Source organism: Penicillium rubens, assembly GCF_028828025.1.
Source record: "Penicillium rubens strain IBT 27055 chromosome Unknown utg000001l_segment0_segment0, whole genome shotgun sequence".
NCBI lineage: Eukaryota > Fungi > Ascomycota > Eurotiomycetes > Eurotiales > Aspergillaceae > Penicillium > Penicillium rubens.
Window position 1 is genome coordinate 2,434,823 of NW_026890599.1, and position 17,971 is coordinate 2,452,793.

Genomic DNA, 17,971 nt, shown 5'->3' on the forward strand with positions numbered 1-17,971 from the left:
GCCGCGGGTCCGAGGACTCGGCCACGGTGTGAACAACTGCAGGTCCAATGATAATTCATCCTAACACTGCATTTCCCAATTCCACACGGCGATCCATACCCCACAATGGGCAAGAAATACTGATTGATCACAGAAATAAGGCTGTACAACATTGTAAGGCATGTGGGGTGAATGTCAACTCTCCAATACCTTACTATAAAAAAAGGTATCTAGGTAGAGCTCCCGGTTTGACGCTGATACATCCAAGAGGAAGGGGGTTCCCATCAAAATAATCCATTTTTGGAGTCTGGAGTAGGCGATCTCTCGTTTTCCGGCTCCCGGGTTATTGTAGGGATGAACCTCTTGACACTGATGTACGGAGTACTTTTGCAATAATCTATCATCATTGGCTACATGCCATATGTCTGAGCTTTTTGTTTGGTTTGCTGTTGTATAAGAATCGACGTGTCAGAATTTTGGATGTCCATCCTTCCTGGGGTGAAACACCTTTTGTATCCCCTAACTGCTGTCTTAGACATCACCAACCATCAAATGTCTCTCTTGGATCAAAGCAATGCTCACGAAATGGTGCTGCTTAGAAAATAAATAGCTGACCAACAGTGGTTTCATCCCGCTGGACAGATGGACTTCACTTTCTGTCGTACTCGGGGATGGTAACCAATGCCGATGCCTGCGTTGGACAACTCCATATCACTAGATTCTGTGATATTGATAGATAGAGTCCATATACAAACATTTGAAACTGACTGCATGGAAATAAAGAGTTATTGACCATGTGCAGGTCATGATTGCCTCAGTCATATTGTAGATTGATACGTTTGAAGTCTACAATACATGCGTTTTTGTTGTATACTTCTCGCCAAGACACCATTCTGAGTAATCCCCGGAATATCTGTGTTTCCGCATCCATCTCGCCTTTCCGGACCACATCCGCTCTAGACCAGGCAGATTAGCTATCTTTGGACCAGAATCCATAGACTGTGCGCTGAGCTCTCTCTCTCTGCGCTCCTGGAATATCTCCAGGGCAGGCGCAAATTGAGATTCGTCTGGTCCACTACAAATCCGACTTCAAGGTCGCCCTTACCATTTCATCATCGGTCTATTCCCCAGCTTCAGTCGACAACATCCAGACCCTTGCGAACGAGCCGAAGGAGGAAGCTCACTGGTCGTGACCGGTGACCGAGCGGGGATACTCGCAGCCTGCCTCGACATACGTTCCAGCCCTTCCTCTTCCCCCATACTCGTGTAACACAATGAGCGATCTTACAACATGAGGGATCCCACTACCGATATGGAACATAACTCACAACAAACGACCAACGGGTCGACAGCTTCACGTCGCAATCCGAATAAATCGGTCCGCGTCGCGTTTGGTCCCGAGTTAGAGACTACAATTCCCACCCGCGAAAGATCTCCAGCTCCGTTGAGTGGCCATCATCGCTCGCTCACTGAAGTTGAACACAAGCAGCCCACATTAACCCCACACGGGCGCCCAACCAGCTCATCGGGAGACAACACTGCCAACGGGGAGATCCCACCCCGCCGCCCATCGCCTCGGAGATCGGAGAGTAGCCGACCGGCTATGCTGAAGAGAGCCAGAAGTGACTATGGACCAAGTCGGATAACCTTCGATAAAGTGGCAGGTGATGACGATGAAGATTTCGCTATGCGACATGGGTGGCAGGAAGAATACACTTCTAGTGAATATCTCAAGATCTTGCATTCGGTGAGCACGACCACTCTGATCGGAGTTTCCGGAAGCTAACACAATACCCGCTGAATATAGAACTTCTACATGTATTTCACCGAGAAACGCCACGAGACCAACGGTATTCCCAGGGACCCAGTCGGGAGTTGGCCAAGTCAGGACTGGCGCATGAAGGATCGCCTGAAAACTGTGTCTGCGGCCTTGGCCATCTGTCTGAACATTGGAGTCGACCCTCCCGATGTGGTCAAGACCAACCCAACATCGAAGCTTGAATGCTGGGTAGATCCGACTTCTACCACAGGCGGTGGTCAAAACAAGATCATGGAGCAGATCGGCAAGAAACTACAGGAGCAATACGAAACTTTGAGTCTTCGGACAAGGTACAAACAGTACCTAGATCCATCAGTTGATGAGACCAAGAAATTCTGCATCTCACTTCGCCGAAATGCCAAGGATGAGCGGGTGCTTCTACATTACAATGGACATGGAGTGCCGCTGCCAACTCAGTCGGGTGAAATATGGGTCTTCAACAAGAACTATACCCAGTATATACCTGTCCCACTGTATGATCTGCAGTCTTGGCTAGCTGGGCCTAGTCTTTTTGTCTTCGATGTTTCACATGCGGGCAACATTGTCCAAAATTTCCATACTTTCGTGGAGAAGCATGAGAAAGAGAATATTGAAACTAGGAAACGAGACCCAAATGCCGTCATTCAGAATTATGGTGACTGTATCCTTCTAGCTGCGTGCCAGAAGACAGAGTCCCTTCCGACCAATCCCGACCTACCTGCAGACCTATTCACCTGTTGCTTGACAACACCGATTGAAATTGCATTGCGCTTTTTCATCTTACAAAACCCTTTGCGCACGAACATTTCTATTGACGACTTCAGAGTTCCAGGTCGACTCCAAGATCGTCGAAGCCCTCTTGGGGAACTGAATTGGATCTTCACTGCCATTACCGATACGATTGCGTGGAACACCTTACCTCGGGCTTTGTTCAAAAAGCTCTTCCGACAGGATCTAATGGTCGCCGCTCTTTTCCGCAACTTTTTGCTCAGCGAACGCATCATGCGCACTTACAAATGCCATCCCATTTCTTCGCCCGAATTGCCGGACACACATCATCACCCGCTATGGAAAAGCTGGGACCTTGCAGTCGAAATGGTGTTATCTCAACTACCTGCTCTCATTGATCAAGAAGAAGGACGTCGGCAGTATGAGTACCAGCACTCAACGTTCTTCGCTGAGCAACTCACTGCTTTTGAGGTATACCTCTCGTCCGGTCCCATGGAGAAGAATCCACCGGATCAGCTTCCTATTGTCCTCCAAGTCCTCCTGAGTCAGGCACACCGTTTGCGGGCCTTGATTCTTTTGAGCAAATTCCTGGACCTCGGACCGTGGGCTGTGCACCTTGCACTCAGCATTGGCATATTCCCGTATGTTGTCAAGTTGCTGCAATCAGCAGCTCAGGAATTGAAACCAGTTATGGTTTTCATTTGGGCGAGAATCATGGCAGTCGACCACACTGTACAAAACGATCTACTCAAAGACAACGGCATCCACTACTTTATCTCGATTCTAAATCCTTCTTCGCCCATTCCTGTGGGAAACGCCAGTGAACATCGGGCCATGTGTGCTTTCATAGTCTCAATCTTCTGCAAAAACTATCCCCAGGGACAGAACGTCTGCCTTTCTGGCGAGTTGTTCGATTCATGCCTCAGACATCTGGGCGATGTGGAAAATCCCTTGCTACGGCAGTGGTCTTGTCTGTCTCTCAGTATGCTCTGGTGCGATTTTCCCGAAGCGAAGTGGATGGGCATTCGGTGTGCAGCCCCCGCTAGGCTCTGCGAATTGAATTTCGATCCAGTGCCCGAAGTTCGTGCTGCCATGCTTCACGCTGTGACTACATTCTTGGGGATTCCAGATCTGACAGACCAAGTTGCACAAATCGAGGAGACTTTGGCACTGGCGGTCTTGCCCATGTCTGCTGATGGTAGTGTGGTTGTTAGGAAAGAGCTTTTAGTATTCTTCTCGACATTCGTCAGACGCCACCAAAACAAATTTTTGGTCGCAGCATTTGAGGAGCTTGAGGAAGAAAAGCGGTCGCTGTCTCATCGCTGGGAGAGCGAAAACTCTCGGACTAGCCGCTCCGAAGGGCAGACCGGAGCACTAGTTTCTCATGCGAAACACACCCAGCTGTCTCGCAACACGACTTTCGGAACTATCTGGAAGCAGTTGCTAGCTCTCTCAGTTGATCCTCATCCTGACATCGCCCAGGATGCCGCCGTTATCGTTGATTATATCCACTTGACCTTGTTGGAATCTCCAATGGCGCCACTCGCTAACAAGCTTCAGAATGAGGTTCTGGAGATCACAGGCTTGACGAAATTCCAACCTCGCGAGCGAACTGAAGCAAAGAAGACTGCGCCACCTCCAACGCCACCTTTATCTGGAACAGCACCCTCGAAACAAGAAGGCTATCTTTCTTTAAGTTTTAGGCGAACTGCCAGCGTCGCTGCTTCCCTCAAGAACCTTGCTTTTGGCAATTCAGCAACAGGAGACCCATCCTCAGATAATTCGAACCCCCCTTCACCTTCAACCAGCCGTATGACAATTACCCCACGCGGCCGGGCCCCTCCTGAGTGGACCCGGCCCCCGGAAGGAAATGATCATGTTGCTCCCGCGACAGCATACCACCAGGCTCCGATTCCCACCTCCCGAGGGTTCCAACCCAAAGGCTTTGGCGTCGTGCCTGTCATTCCCCTAAAGAGTAGATTCCTGGATTGGTCCACTGAGGTAATACCGGATTTTGAATCCATCGAGTCCCACCACTATCGTTACCTACATTTACTTACCATTTCTAAGTATTTCCGGGAGCCCCAGATGAAACCCAACGAGCCGGATGAGCCCGGTAGCTCCGACTACAACCAGCGCCTCTGGAGACGCGGCCGCAACGAAAAGATCATCGCCGAGACCCAACCCCTCAAAGGGAAAGCTGGAGCAAGCCGGTGGGATAACTCGGTTGCTTTGCTATCGAATGGTAGCCAGCCCCACAAGATGTGCTTCCATCAATTCGAGGATCACATTGCTGTCGCGGATGACCGGGATACAATTGCGTAGGTACCAATAAGTCACCTGTTCGTCATGTCCTTCTAACCATCGGTTTCATATAGAATTTGGGACTGGCAGAACCACAAACGCCTCAATCAATTCTCAAATGGCAACCCGGTCGGATCAAAGATCAACGAAGTTCGATACATCAATGAGGACGACCAGGCACTGCTTATGACTGGATCGTCCGATGGTGTGATCAAGCTTTTCCGCCATTACGAGACTAATAAGGATATTGAAGTGGTTACAGCCTTCAGAGCCCTCCCTGAGCTGATTCCAAGCAATCGCAACGCAGGTCTTGTGCTCGATTGGCAGCAAGGTCAAGGCAAAGCTCTGGTTGCAGGTGATGTGAAGGTTATCCGTGTCTGGAATGCTGCTACTGAGGTGTGCACAAACGTAAGTCTTCAATGTCTGGTCTCACAAATATATCGTGTTACTCACAAAAGCTCAATAACAGGACATTCCCGCACGATCGGGTTCTTGCATCACATCCTTGACGTCTGACCAGGTTGCGGGCAACATATTCGTTGCCGGTTTCGGTGACGGTGCTGTCCGAGTCTTTGATCAACGGTTGAAGCCAACCACATCCATGGTCAAAGTTTGGCGTGAGCACAAGCAGTGGATTACAAATGTCCATATGCAGCGTGGTGGTCTACGAGAATTGATATCAGGTGGGCGTAACGGTGAGGTCCGACTTTGGGATCTTCGCATGGATAACCCGATCTCCACCATCTATGCCACCAAAGATACCCTGCGGACCTTGAGTGTTCACGAGCACGCTCCTGTCTTCAGCATGTACGTTTCCTCCGCCGCAATTTCTTGTCATTTCGTTTGTTCCAAGCTAACATGCCGCAGGGGTACAAATCGTCACGAAGTTAAGACTTTCAACGTGGATGGTACCTATCTTTCTACGTTCGAGCCATACTCGAGCTTCCTTCATCACAACCGATCCTCGCCCATTGCCAGCACTGCTTTCCATCCCCACCGGACTGTGCTTGCCTGCGCCGCATTGAATGACCATCATGTAAATCTTGTGTCCTGCTAATTCCAACTCAGCTTTGAAATTCATGATACCTCCGTGTGGTGACCTTCATGGCATTGTTTCTTTCTCCTGTCCTAATATTACCCTTTCTGTAATATGCATCCGCATACCCGATGAACAAATTTACACGGCGTCTTGGCGATTGACTTGATCAACCATACATTGATGACTCCGCGTTGTTGGTTTTTGTTCCCTCAGGGTTGCTCCACTACCATTTGATATTCGTGACGATATTCTATTCTTCTACTTCATGTGAGACAGTGTACCCTATTTCGGGTCTATCAACTTCTTTTTACCCTTTTGTCTTCTCTTCTACTTCGGTATCAAGCACGATATCTTGTTGTAATGGGTGCTTGATTGCCAGACGGAATAAAGCATAATGTTTGGAATGCTCGTGTTCTCCTCACTTTTGTGAAATAGTTCAGAGCAGTGGCGGCTGTTCTGTTTTGACTGGCGGCGGGACTTGGTTTTGTTCTTCTTCTTCCATGCTTTTTGAGGACCCCAGGCAATTGCATTTTTATTTTGGTATGACTCGCTTGGGGCGTTACGGATATACTCGATGCAGCGCGGGAGAACCTTAGCCACGCACTGTAGTCTGGCTGGATACTCCACCTGAGCAGCATGAGAGTGTCGTGTGCTCACTGTGAGGAATAGACTGGCCGTTTCTTCGTTCTTTTCTAGAATTAGTCCCAGGGTCATTAAACCCACTTTGTGGTCATGTTTGATCTCGATCGTATTTATAACTTTAGTCAACCGTTTATGTGGCTTCTGTCCTAGACCGTGATGGACTGGAGGCCTTTAATAACTTGAAGTTTTACTTAGACACAATACTAAAGCTGTTCTCTAAGTCAGTATAGAGATACTTTATCCGATATCCTTCTAATATATATCTTGGCTTGTAGTCATTAGCGTACAACAGAAGTATGCCATAACCAAAGGTATAGCGGTGAAGGATCAGTATATATCACATTTCCTTGAAAGGGACCCTTGCAACTATGTCATCTGATGTATAACCTTGACATCGTATACTAGGTCTGTTTGGGAAGAGGTAAAGTGAGGGCAAAGGTGGTCACGTGCATCAATATGCAGTATGTAGTCTGATGGCCGCGCCAGAAGCCCTAGGATAATATGCATGCCACAGTGAATGGACACCTGATTATAACGGTCTCTATGATTCTAGTGTGCCATGATGCACAGTGCAACGTGGCCTCACGTGCGGTGCCACGGGGGAGATGATTGTTGGCACGAAGCCAGTACGATTAACGCAGCCCCTCTTTTACAAATTTATTGAAGATAGGAATTCATAAGATTAATAATTCTGTACAGCGGGAGTCTCTGCACCTTGGCATTGACGTCCGCTGCCTACGAGGCTGTCAACTAACACGGATTTCAAATCGTAGGTGACAGTCCGAGCGCTGGGATTGCTGGGAGGATTTACCTAGGTAATATCAGCAACGGGGGTGCATCTAATCGCGTCCCCTCACTGGGCCCTGAGTGGTGGAGGTCCAGGAATCTCTATACCTAGGTAGGAATGAAGTGGTCATATCCATGACGGTCCGGGCCCATTCGGACACCGGGGCTCTCATCGACCGATGGCGCCATCCATCTACTGGGGAGCCAGCCGCCAATGGCACGAAATGCTGCTGTTCATGGCCAGCTACCTGGTTGCTTTGTCGGCACTCACCGTCCAGGCCACTAGCCTAGTTAACGGCACCGCTGGCGGTATCCGCATCCTCCTGCAGCCACTATCCTCTATCTGAATCTGTCAAATCTCACGGGCCTTAATACGGCCACTAAGATAACTTCCACCAACTTTGTATTCTACTCCCTACGCTAGTTTGGCCCACTGCCCGATGGCGCCTTCGTTACCCCCAATTAGTCGGTCACATTCTCATCCCTTGGTTCATTTTACAGGATCCTTTCAGTCTTAGATTTAGACACTGGTGTGAAACATCAGTGTCTCCACCCCCTTTTACGTCGACTGCTTCTCGGTCAATCTCTCTATTGCGGCGTCCACCAGATTAGTCCTTCAGAATCTGATCTCATCGTCTGATTCGGAACCGCTGCCCCTAATTGTCCTTTCTGGTGGGATATACGGTGGAAGACAGATAAGGCAAAGCAGTGTTCTGTGCGATGTATTTGAAGGGAGAAGACTAGCTAAGAGTGAGAGGGATATATCTAGACCAGAGCAGAAAGGATGACTCTAAAATTATCCCCCTTACCAGGGAAACTGGGATCCGTCCCACACGCGGAACTGCGCACCAATCGACTCCCTCGTCCCTTCGTCAATCGTCTTCACGATACCACCGACGCTCTCCTCGACCGTCTGGAAGGCCTTCTCAAGGCCGACGGCCTTGGCACCGGCATTGCCCATGTCGGTTTGAACGAAGCTGCATAATTCATTAACGTGTCTGTGACGCAACGACTGTTCGAAAAGAGAAATAGGCACTTACCCAGGATCCGCAACAAAGCTCACAAACTCCTCATTCTCAAAATGGATCTTGCGCACGATCCAGTGTAGGATGGCCTTACTAGGACCGTATGCTGCGCATGGGTACGGGCGCTGCTCCATGCCGCCGACACTGCCTATCGGACTCCCGACTCCCACAAACGTGGGCTTCTTACTTTTCTTAAGCAACGGGTAGACCGCCTGGTAAAGGTAGATAGGACCGTAGCCATTGACCTCGACGTGGTCGTGTAGCACGGGGATAGACACCTCGTGCACAGTTGAGAAATCTTCGCTGATGCCGGCGTTGGCGATTACCACGTCTATGTGGTCTATGCCGTGCTCACTATGGAGAGTCTCGATGGCAGCGGTCGGGTCAGTGGGAAATTTAGAGTCGACCTTCACCACGATCAGACGGGAGGACTCGCCCTTGGGGAGAGATTGTAGGGACTGGGATGAAGCAACGACGGGGTCCCGGACAGCCGCGATGACGGTGGAGTTAGAACGAGCGAGGAATGTTTCGGTCAGGCCACGACCGATACCACGGCTAGCGCCCGTAATAAGATAGATAGTGTTGGTCATAGTATCAATGGTGGACTTGTTGGTGGTTGGGATGGCGACATTGAGACCAGATGAACGGCGGCCTCTTATATAGGTACGCCGATGGTACTTAGGTACTTAGGTACCTAGGTACATAGGCTGCGATTCCTAATAATATGATAGATCTGACAAATGCGACATGAATAAGTACGAAATGACAAATCAAAGAAAAACAGAAAAAAAGAAGAAGGGAGAAAAAGATCGGAAACAGATGAGAAACAGGACGCCTTGGATGATACCCGATTTGGGGTTGTGGACAACCCTAAGCATAGATCTGTAATTAGTTATACGCCTAGAATTCTAGCGCATGGTCGATGCCTAACAGTGTCAATTAGGAAGAGATGCCAAAGAAACAATTGTTGAATCACTTCTTTATCTGTGTTAGAGAAAAGAGAACCATATAAATACCAGACAGGAGCCGAATCTTTTTTGGAAAATATCTTCGAGTTTTACCCTAGCTGGCATATTTGATATTTGTTCTGGACGTATTGAGGTAAGGGTAATGATATTTCTGGGTCATTCTCATAAAATACAAAAGAAAAGCTAGGAATACGCGTAGAAAAAGTCCATAACATCACTCATAAATCGCCTAGTAGTTGCGCTGGCTGCCAAGAGCATCCTTCTCGTTAACTCTGGGGTCAAGCTTGTTCAATGCGTCGGAACCGTGAGGACCACTGGTCTTCCCAGTGTTTGAGGTCTGGTTGTTGTAGCTGCTGCCAGCACCGGCTCTGTGGGAGTCATTGGCGCCATAGCCCGACTGTCCAGTGGAGCGGCCAGTGGTACCGCCGTAGTTGTCGCTCCCCGACACAGGGTTACTAGAACCATAACCGGAGTGACCGGTTGAGCTACCATAGTTGTCACTACCAGACAGTGGCTTACTCGATCCATAGCCAGACTGTCCAGAAGAGTGGCCAGTCGTGCCGCGGTAGTTATCGTTGCTAACCAAAGGGTTATTGGAGCCATATCCAGTTTGTCCAGAGGAGTGGCCAGTCGTGCCGCGGTAGTTGTCGTTGCTAACCAAAGGGTTATTGGAGCCATATCCAGTTTGTCCAGAAGAGTGACCGGTAGTGCCGCCGTAGGTATCGCTGGAGCCATATCCGCCGGTGGAGCGGCCAGTGTTGCTGCCGTAGTTGTCATTGCTCGTCGAAGGGTTGTTGGAGCCATAGCCGGTCTGCCCAGAGGAGCGACCGGTAGTGCCGCCGTAGGTATCGCTGGGGCCATATCCGCCGGTGGAGCGGCCAGTGTTGCTGCCGTAGTTGTCGTTGCTAGACAGAGGGTCGTTGGAGCCATAGCGGGTCTGCCCAGAGGAGTGGCCGGTAGTGCCCCCGTAGGTATCGCTGGAGCCATAGCCGGTCTGTCCAGAAGAGCGGCCAGCGGTGCCGCCGTAGGTGTCCCTGGAGCCATAGCCAGTCTCTCCGGTAGAGCGGCCAGCGTTGCTGCCGTATGTGTTGCTAGAGCCGGTAGTTCCAGCGTGCTTTCCTCGGTTGTCTTCATATACCACGTTAGATGTCTGAGTAGTATTATATATTTTGCGAGGTAGCCAGCAAATGGCAAGCTTAACTTACCGAGGTCGCTATCAGCGCGGGGATCGACCTTGTTGGCTAGGTTGGAGTCATGGGGGCCAGCATTGGTGCTGGAGCCAGTGGTGGATGAGCCATAGCCGCCAGCAGTGTTAGATCCGTAAGTATCAGATTTGCTGCCGTAGTTCCCGGACGCTCCTGAACCGGTGCCAGCGCTGTGGCCACCAGTGCCAGTGCCACTGCCATAGCCTCCAGCACCGGTATTGGACGAGGTCTCATAGCCTGGACCAGATGGAGCGTTTTCCGTGGTGTTGTGGGAGGATCCGTAAGTATCCCGGGCATCTATATGAACAGGATTGTTAGCATCATAGTACAATGGTCTTTTACTAGGAACAACGAACTATCGACAATCTTGCTGCTGGATGTTTTAGACGCATCGTGATGATGACCGGTCACAGCATCCTTGACTTTGTGAAGAATGTTCGACATGATGGAGGCAATATGCTGTGATAGTAGGGTAAAAGAATTGGAAAGACTTGTTAACGTTTGAATAGTTTGTTTGAGTCAGACTGTTGTACGATTATGGAACAACTGAAAGACAAAGTGCTTCTGGTAGCGAGTTTATATGCTTTACTGTCTTTGCTTGTCTTGGTCAGATCACGAATAGATCCCTACTTGCGGAGACTGGGTGACGCCATAACGCGGGGGTTCCACGACTACAATCGCTGATGAAACATGGATCGGAACTCTTTGACTGCCCCGTTTACAGCTTTCATGACGTCCCAAACGGGTTTATACATACGGAAAAATATTCTTGGCTGAAAATAAGGAGAGCTATCAATGTCATCCATCGTCATGTCCCGGATCTACGACCAAGCACGCCACTGAACCAAACCTTGCAAGGATAGGTTGTAGATCCACACGACCATACGCCCACTACAATTTCATTTTATGTGGGTTTTCCAGACTTTCGTGCCAATAATTCTCCGAGTTTGAGATCGCTATGCCGTGGGCAATGGAAGCTTAGCTCTTATGGCTTTATAGGAATAGCCTATATATTTTGTATTCTTCTGCTCTTATAAAAGTCATGAGTGGAAGTATACAAGGCAGACAAAGAGATTCTAGAATGATTCCTGCAATATACGCTAGTCCCTATTTAGGCCACATACGTCATAGATGTTCCGGGGGTGGGTACTAATTCCCTGCGCTAGCCCATATACGGTAAGTGGAGACCACTTTGGAAGCTTCCAAGGTTTATCGTCAAGTCCAAAAATATCTTGTGGGTGTGCCCTGCTATAATATTAGATCGTATGTAGGATGTACTAGATGGTGCAATCAACTACTACAGTAGTCTACGATATAGGTATGCAAAAACTGACAACGCAATCCAAAATCAAAATTGAAAAGGCGGTGGATTACGTAGTCGCCCAGCAATGATGGCATGATCGGCGGTGGCAGCTCTGGATCGAGAACCTTGGAAGAGATATCAGACCTATATCGAATTTACAATATATGCCTGTTATTGCGAGATTCAAAGGAGGCCCAAACAAAAGACCTATATATGCACCATGCTATCTTGTTAATATATTGTGACATTGTACGAATTGCAGAGTTCGTTCCAGTGTCTTTAATTGGTCAATTTTCATATGTGAGGTTATCCTAAGACATCGGAAACTCCACTTGTGGACAAAGTTTTGAAATGGGAGAACGAGTATCGGTCTCATATCGAATAATTGGAAACGCGGATTACCAAACTGAAAATTGAAGACTCGAGGCGTCTTAGCTATCTTAGCAACCTTCAGGTGCTAGAACGCTTGAAAACATTAGAGCCCTCGCTGAACAATACTTCAATCGACTATAGGGCTCTCTGCTTGGTAATGGTGGTGTAAATTGACAAAGATAATCCTACCCAGGTGGATGGCATGGCCGAATAAACCGTATTTATGACCTCTCATATAACCGGCAATATCTTCTGGGCAACGCTTAGACAATACTAAATTGGGTCGCCCACTCAAAGGCACGGAAAGGCTTGAATAAAATCACATTGGATGAGGCTGTTAGAAAATGGTACGATGAATACTGGGAAGCATCGATTGGTTAAGAACCATGAGGTTGTGTAAGTCTGATCTCGCTCGTTTACTAGAGAGATGCTATAAAAGAAGGGTTCTGTTAAACTAACCCTAAGACAGGATTGATCAATGTTCATTGGTAGGTTGAACGCTCCTGATACTTGAAGGATCAGGCATATTCCTCTTGAAGTGCCGTAATTCCCAACAGAGCCATCAACCTTAGAAGTTATTCATAGGATAGGTTTTCAAATTGCCCATAGGTTACCCTCCCTCGGGTAAGCCAAAGGGGAAACCAAAACCCAAACCCGCGCGTTTGGTGAGACCTAGCCGAATTATTTCCGTTGGCAATAAGTATGATCTCGCCCACTCTCATCGCTTAGCAGCCCGAATGTCACGATCCTTGTTAAGTCTTCAGTTATGAAGAAACACCTGCTTGATTGTTCCGCCCACAAGCCCACTTCGGCAATATTGTGCGGGGTATACCGAACGTGAGGCAGATCCGTGAACCAAACTGAGCGTTAAAAGCAGTCCGCGCCGTATATTGGTCCTGGGTATGTTGTCTTCCCTTGTATCGATATGCATTCTTCTACAAGTCCGCATAACTCGGTAGCCTATTACAATGGCCAGGTCTATACAGTAAACGTCGCCCAGCCATGGGCCCAAGCCTTTATTGTGTCGGCGACTAGGTATCATCTTCCATCCAAGGTTGTTATGGTTAATATGGTCATGTGACTTGGGTCGAGGCCAAAACCATGCCTCAGGCTTACAACACCTGACACGGCGGGTATGCCGTCACTGACCCGGGGTTAGATAATCCACATCATGAGTTCACTTCCCCTTCTCCACCTGACTGACTTCACTTGAACTCCCCTTTGTCTCTGTATCTCGTCTTGTTGTTCGCTTTGACTTTCCCTGCCTATTGTTGGCTGTCATTTGTTGACTTTCTTCAACCAGCCGTAGTGCTGCTCATTGCGCTCGATGAGTGGCCGCCTGCTAACTTGCCGACAACTGTTGGATTGGTCATAAAGAGTCCACCCGAAGTACTGTGATACAGCGGATCCGCTCGCATTGTCACTCATTACTCGATCCACCCCGTTTTGCTGTGGTTATAGTGGTTCGAACCATCTATCAAAGACATGCGACCGCCACGCCTGCTCATCGTCCTCTTCTGCCTTATCTTCTTTCCGATCCTCCTCACCTTCTTTTCCGCGCTTACATCGCCCGATGTAGCAGCTCCCAACACGCTCACTGATCGAACAACTGGACTGCGCGCTTTATTTTCTTTCAACATACCATCGTCCCTTTTCCCTCCGTCAGCCATTATCAGTCTTACCGATGACAACTCGACCTTCTTCCTCGCTCGGCCAGCGGCATTTGGCCCGCCGCTGCCAACCAAAGGCCTCAGTGGTCAGTTATGGGTGGGAAGTGGCTTTGGTGAGGGGGGATTATCTGATGGCATGGAAGGGGAGCTGGGCTGCTCCGATATTCCCGGGTGGGGTGAGGGCACCAATCATAAGAAACAAGACAAAACCTCTAGGAGCGTGGAGCAGCGCTCCGGGATTTCCGGAGGTAGTACAGTGAATGATATATCGTCAAACCGCCCGCGGTCGGTATCGCAGGCCGATACTACACCTCAGAACGATAGAGATGATCCAACCACCCTGCCCCTGACAAACGATGGCACCGACGATCATCTGCATCATCCACTCCCCGAATCCGGCGCTTCTAACCCCGGGATGAATCAGAAGTATGGAGACTATGTCCAAAGCAAGCCGCCTGCGCATGCCGACATTCAATCGCTACAGGAAACTGCCGAAATCCAAGGTAAAGTGGTGCTGCTGAGCCGGGGTGGCTGTGGGTTTTTGGAGAAGGCCAAGTGGGCACAACGACGAGGAGGGGTTGCTTTGATTGTCGGCGACGATACTAGAGGTGGCAACTTGGTCACTATGTATGCGCGAGGCGATACATCGAATGTCACGATCCCGGCTTTGTTCACATCCCACACTACTGCTCATCTTCTGTCGTCGTTGGTCCCTGGACATTCCGGTGGAACTGCAAGTCTAGGGGATGTGTTAAAACCATCACAGGCGAAGTTGGCAGGACAGGCTGACACCGACAAAGAACGGGTGGCAACTACTACAGCAACGCCAACAACTATTCCAAGTTCGACTGCCAGCGGCTATTCTACGGCCAAACCTGCGCTACCATCTCATTCGAAAGGCGGGTTTTTCCGTGCTATTGGTGCATTCCTAGGATTGTGCGATAAGAACGGAGGTTCACGGCACCTGGAAGACAGTCGACGTCCGCCCAGCAGCGGCAACATTGACTGGATCAACCTAGGCTCACGGGATGAAAAAGAAGCTCCGTCGACTACTTGGAGAAAATCGGCGGATCTCAATCATCGTGGTTGGGCCAAGGACGACGCATTTGACAGCAACAAGGCCGACATGTCCCCTGAAAGTTTTGAGGATGATGACTTTGTCATCGGGGTTCAGGACTGGAGAGATCCCGACTTGATGCCTCCTAAGAGTAGCACATCCTCAACAACTAGCACCTCTGTAACTGGCAAGGATACTTCCAAAACTGCCAGCGCAGATAATGATGCTGCCTCCTCGCCCAATGGTCTTCAGGGTGGTAGCATCACACCAGGAAGTGGAGAATACCAAAGCATCGATAAATCCAGTGCTAGTTCTCGCGACACGCGCCTCAAGGGGCCCGAGAAAGACTCCATCGGAACCCATGGGAAGTCTGGATCTTCCACGAAAGGCTGGTTCTCTAGTCACTTTGGATGGGGAGATGATACTCAGCAAGACCCCCAGCCTTCTTCATCGCCTTCACTTCAGAAAAGCATTACGGCAAACCAGCAGATGCAAAATAGCCCTCACACATCGGGCCGTCTAAGCACGGAGTCTCCCGAGCACGAAGGTCTTTGGGTTACCATGACACCCACCAGCATGTCCACCAGCCCCTTTTTCGATACTCTATTGGTCCTTGTCGTCAGTCCTTTGCTCACCCTGACGGTGGTTTATGCCCTTTTACTGATCCGGTCTCGAATCCGCCGTCGTCGCTGGCGTGCCCCAAAGTCGGTTATCGAACGACTTCCTGTCCGAACCTACCACACGATTGCTACCACTTCTTCCTCATCTTCCAATTCGACGCGTCCCCCCAGTCCTGGTCCCAGTCCCGGTCCTCTCTCCCCAACTTCCCCACTCCTTGGCAATGAAAGCCGGCCAAGTGCATCCCGAACAAATAGATCGCGTTCACAAACATTCTCGGGCACTATGCTAGACTCGTCTGTCGTGCCGAAGGAAGAGAAGTGCAACCTGCAAAGTGGATCTACCTTGTGGCGACGCAAGTACACAGGAAGGCAGGTGGAGTGCGTTGTATGCCTTGAGGAATATATCGATGGTCAGAGCCGGGTCATGAGATTGCCATGTGGCCATGAATTCCACGCGGAATGCATGTAAGTGACATCAGTGAAATCGGTCTTTGTTTCGGAGTTTGACTAATCCCTTTCCTCAGTACCCCCTGGTTGACTACCCGTCGACGAACTTGTCCAATCTGTAAAGGCGATGTTGTCCGTTCGTTGGCTCATGGCCAATCCAGTGATTCTCGGGGTCATCGTGAGGAGTCCAATGATGACGTTCACGGCGCCCAGTCGATCTCTCGAGGCAGTGCATCTTCCGCTCCAGTACTCATTGAAGGCGTCAATGACGATGCTTCAGATACGGAACAAAATGCAGGTCTACTTGGCGACCATGCAAACTCTGCGCCACAGTCGAGCTGGCGAAACCTGGCTACTCTTAGCTTTTCTGCTTTGAGTGGCGATACGATATGGCACCAGGCTCGCGCGGACCGTAATCGCTAACATTTATACTCTATCCACTCTTTTCGAATTTCTTTTTTTAACCATTCCCCCCTCTGTCCCGTGGGAATTGCTCTCCTTGTATTGAAGCATGCTGTATTAGCGGTCGTTTGGAGTTTCTGGTGATTTGGATCTGCTTGGCGTTGGGTGAGAACAGTTCAGCGTGCTGGGCAGTTGCAAAGTGTCTGCAAGCATTGTTGAAGCGGCTAGGATATACCGCGGGTCAATCGTTCAAATATCTTGTATGTTTATCTTCTTTTGGTAGGATGGATATCTGAATGGATTCCATTGACACTTAGCTGTCATTGACACAATTGCTTTGCCATGACTATCTGGTCATCCGTTGACACTAATAAATCACATCCATACCTACACACACGCTTTTCTGCCGCTGCACTTGTAATTGATAGTAATCGAAGCTGTCTAGCTACACCTCGATTCAAACCATGCAGGCCCAGCACTCAAACCTCATTCCTTCTCGACATAGACATTTTCAGCAATATCCCCAAACACATCAAGCGCATGAACCAGCCGATCGCGCACCAATTCAACGCGAGGAATCATGTCCCGACCCAAAGGCAAGAACCCTTCGCTCTCGCGCCCTGCGCCAACGCCCTCGCCAACGACAACTTCATACATCGCCTTGGCAGCCTTATCCTTATCCCCATCAGCAACAAGCTTGCCTGTCAGTAAGACATCGATCATCTGCGCAGCCACAGAGCCGACATAGTCCACCGGTAAAGGGCTCGCAGGAGAACGACAACCAGACCCAAACTGCGTATTGAACACTCCCAACCACACGGTCAAGATGCGGACATTGAAGGGTGCGACTTCTTTAGCGAGCACTTTACACAAACCTGCAAAATATACAAATCAATACATAAACGAGACACATTCCTCACCAGAAGAAGAAGAGAAGAATAAAGGAACTTACCATCCATAGCAGCCTTCGCCGCCGCATAAGCACCCATACTCTCCCTCCCCTCCAACCCCGCCCCAGAACTAACATTAACGACAACCCCAAACTGCCTCTCTCTCATCCCAGGCACAACCGCACCAATCAGCCGACTCGGTCCAAAATACACGGTCTCCATCTGGGCCCGCAATTCCCCATCCGAGAACTGCTCCACTGCCCCGATAATCGCATATCCAGCATTATTGACCAGCACATCGATCTTGTATCCCGCGGACTCGAGCTTGGATATCAGCTTTGAAGCGGCGGTTGCGCTGTCGACATCTAGTGTGTGCCATTCGCCCCCGTTTTGGGTTATCTCGGACACGAGCGCCGGGGTGCGGGAGGGTTGTCGTGATGTTGCGATTACGGTGTGGCCGTTTGATTGAGCGGTGCGGGCTAGTGAGAGGCCCAGGCCTGAGGAACAGCCTGTTATTAGCCAGGTTAGGGGGCGGTTGGGTTTTGTGAAGGTTGGTGCTTGGGTAGTCATGGTGGTTTGTGGTTTGTGGTGGGTGTTGGATGATGGGATAACGGGGAAGATTTAGGATTTCACTTTCTCTTCTATGATAGTGCTTTTTATTTGCGAGAAAATTATAATTATGACTGGAGGGATATAATAGCAGGATAGCACGGCTCTTTTATATCGCTTTCTTGC

At 49.5% G+C, this 17,971-nt stretch overlaps 5 protein-coding genes across 5 annotated transcripts; 2 read left to right on the forward strand and 3 right to left on the reverse strand.

The window, feature by feature from the left end:
* Positions 1–1,270: 1,270 nt before the first annotated feature.
* N7525_000968 (ubiquitin-binding TORC1 subunit KOG1) lies at positions 1,271–5,867 on the forward strand (the record flags this gene model as incomplete). The annotated part of the gene is made up of 5 exons (XM_061211720.1): positions 1,271–1,726; positions 1,787–4,827; positions 4,885–5,218; positions 5,280–5,617; positions 5,678–5,867. The coding sequence occupies 5 exons, from the start codon at positions 1,271–1,273 to the stop codon at positions 5,865–5,867; spliced, it is 4,359 nt and encodes a 1,452-aa protein (XP_061070946.1).
* A 2,215-nt stretch (positions 5,868–8,082) lies between these two features.
* N7525_000969 (SDR family oxidoreductase) lies at positions 8,083–8,892 on the reverse strand (the record flags this gene model as incomplete). The annotated part of the gene is made up of 2 exons (XM_002558398.1): positions 8,083–8,254; positions 8,318–8,892. The coding sequence occupies 2 exons, from the start codon at positions 8,890–8,892 to the stop codon at positions 8,083–8,085; spliced, it is 747 nt and encodes a 248-aa protein (XP_002558444.1).
* A 607-nt stretch (positions 8,893–9,499) lies between these two features.
* N7525_000970 (uncharacterized protein) lies at positions 9,500–10,919 on the reverse strand (the record flags this gene model as incomplete). Its single annotated transcript, XM_002558397.2, has 3 exons — positions 9,500–10,398; positions 10,476–10,772; positions 10,832–10,919. 3 exons carry the CDS (start codon positions 10,917–10,919, stop codon positions 9,500–9,502), a joined length of 1,284 nt encoding a protein of 427 aa, XP_002558443.2.
* Positions 10,920–13,635: 2,716 nt separating this feature from the next.
* N7525_000971 (PA and RING finger domain protein) lies at positions 13,636–16,367 on the forward strand (the record flags this gene model as incomplete). Its single annotated transcript, XM_002558396.1, has 2 exons — positions 13,636–15,962; positions 16,022–16,367. 2 exons carry the CDS (start codon positions 13,636–13,638, stop codon positions 16,365–16,367), a joined length of 2,673 nt encoding a protein of 890 aa, XP_002558442.1.
* Positions 16,368–16,832: 465 nt separating this feature from the next.
* N7525_000972 (uncharacterized protein) lies at positions 16,833–17,806 on the reverse strand (the record flags this gene model as incomplete). The annotated part of the gene is made up of 2 exons (XM_002558395.1): positions 16,833–17,221; positions 17,299–17,806. The coding sequence occupies 2 exons, from the start codon at positions 17,804–17,806 to the stop codon at positions 16,833–16,835; spliced, it is 897 nt and encodes a 298-aa protein (XP_002558441.1).
* Positions 17,807–17,971: the final 165 nt, after the last annotated feature.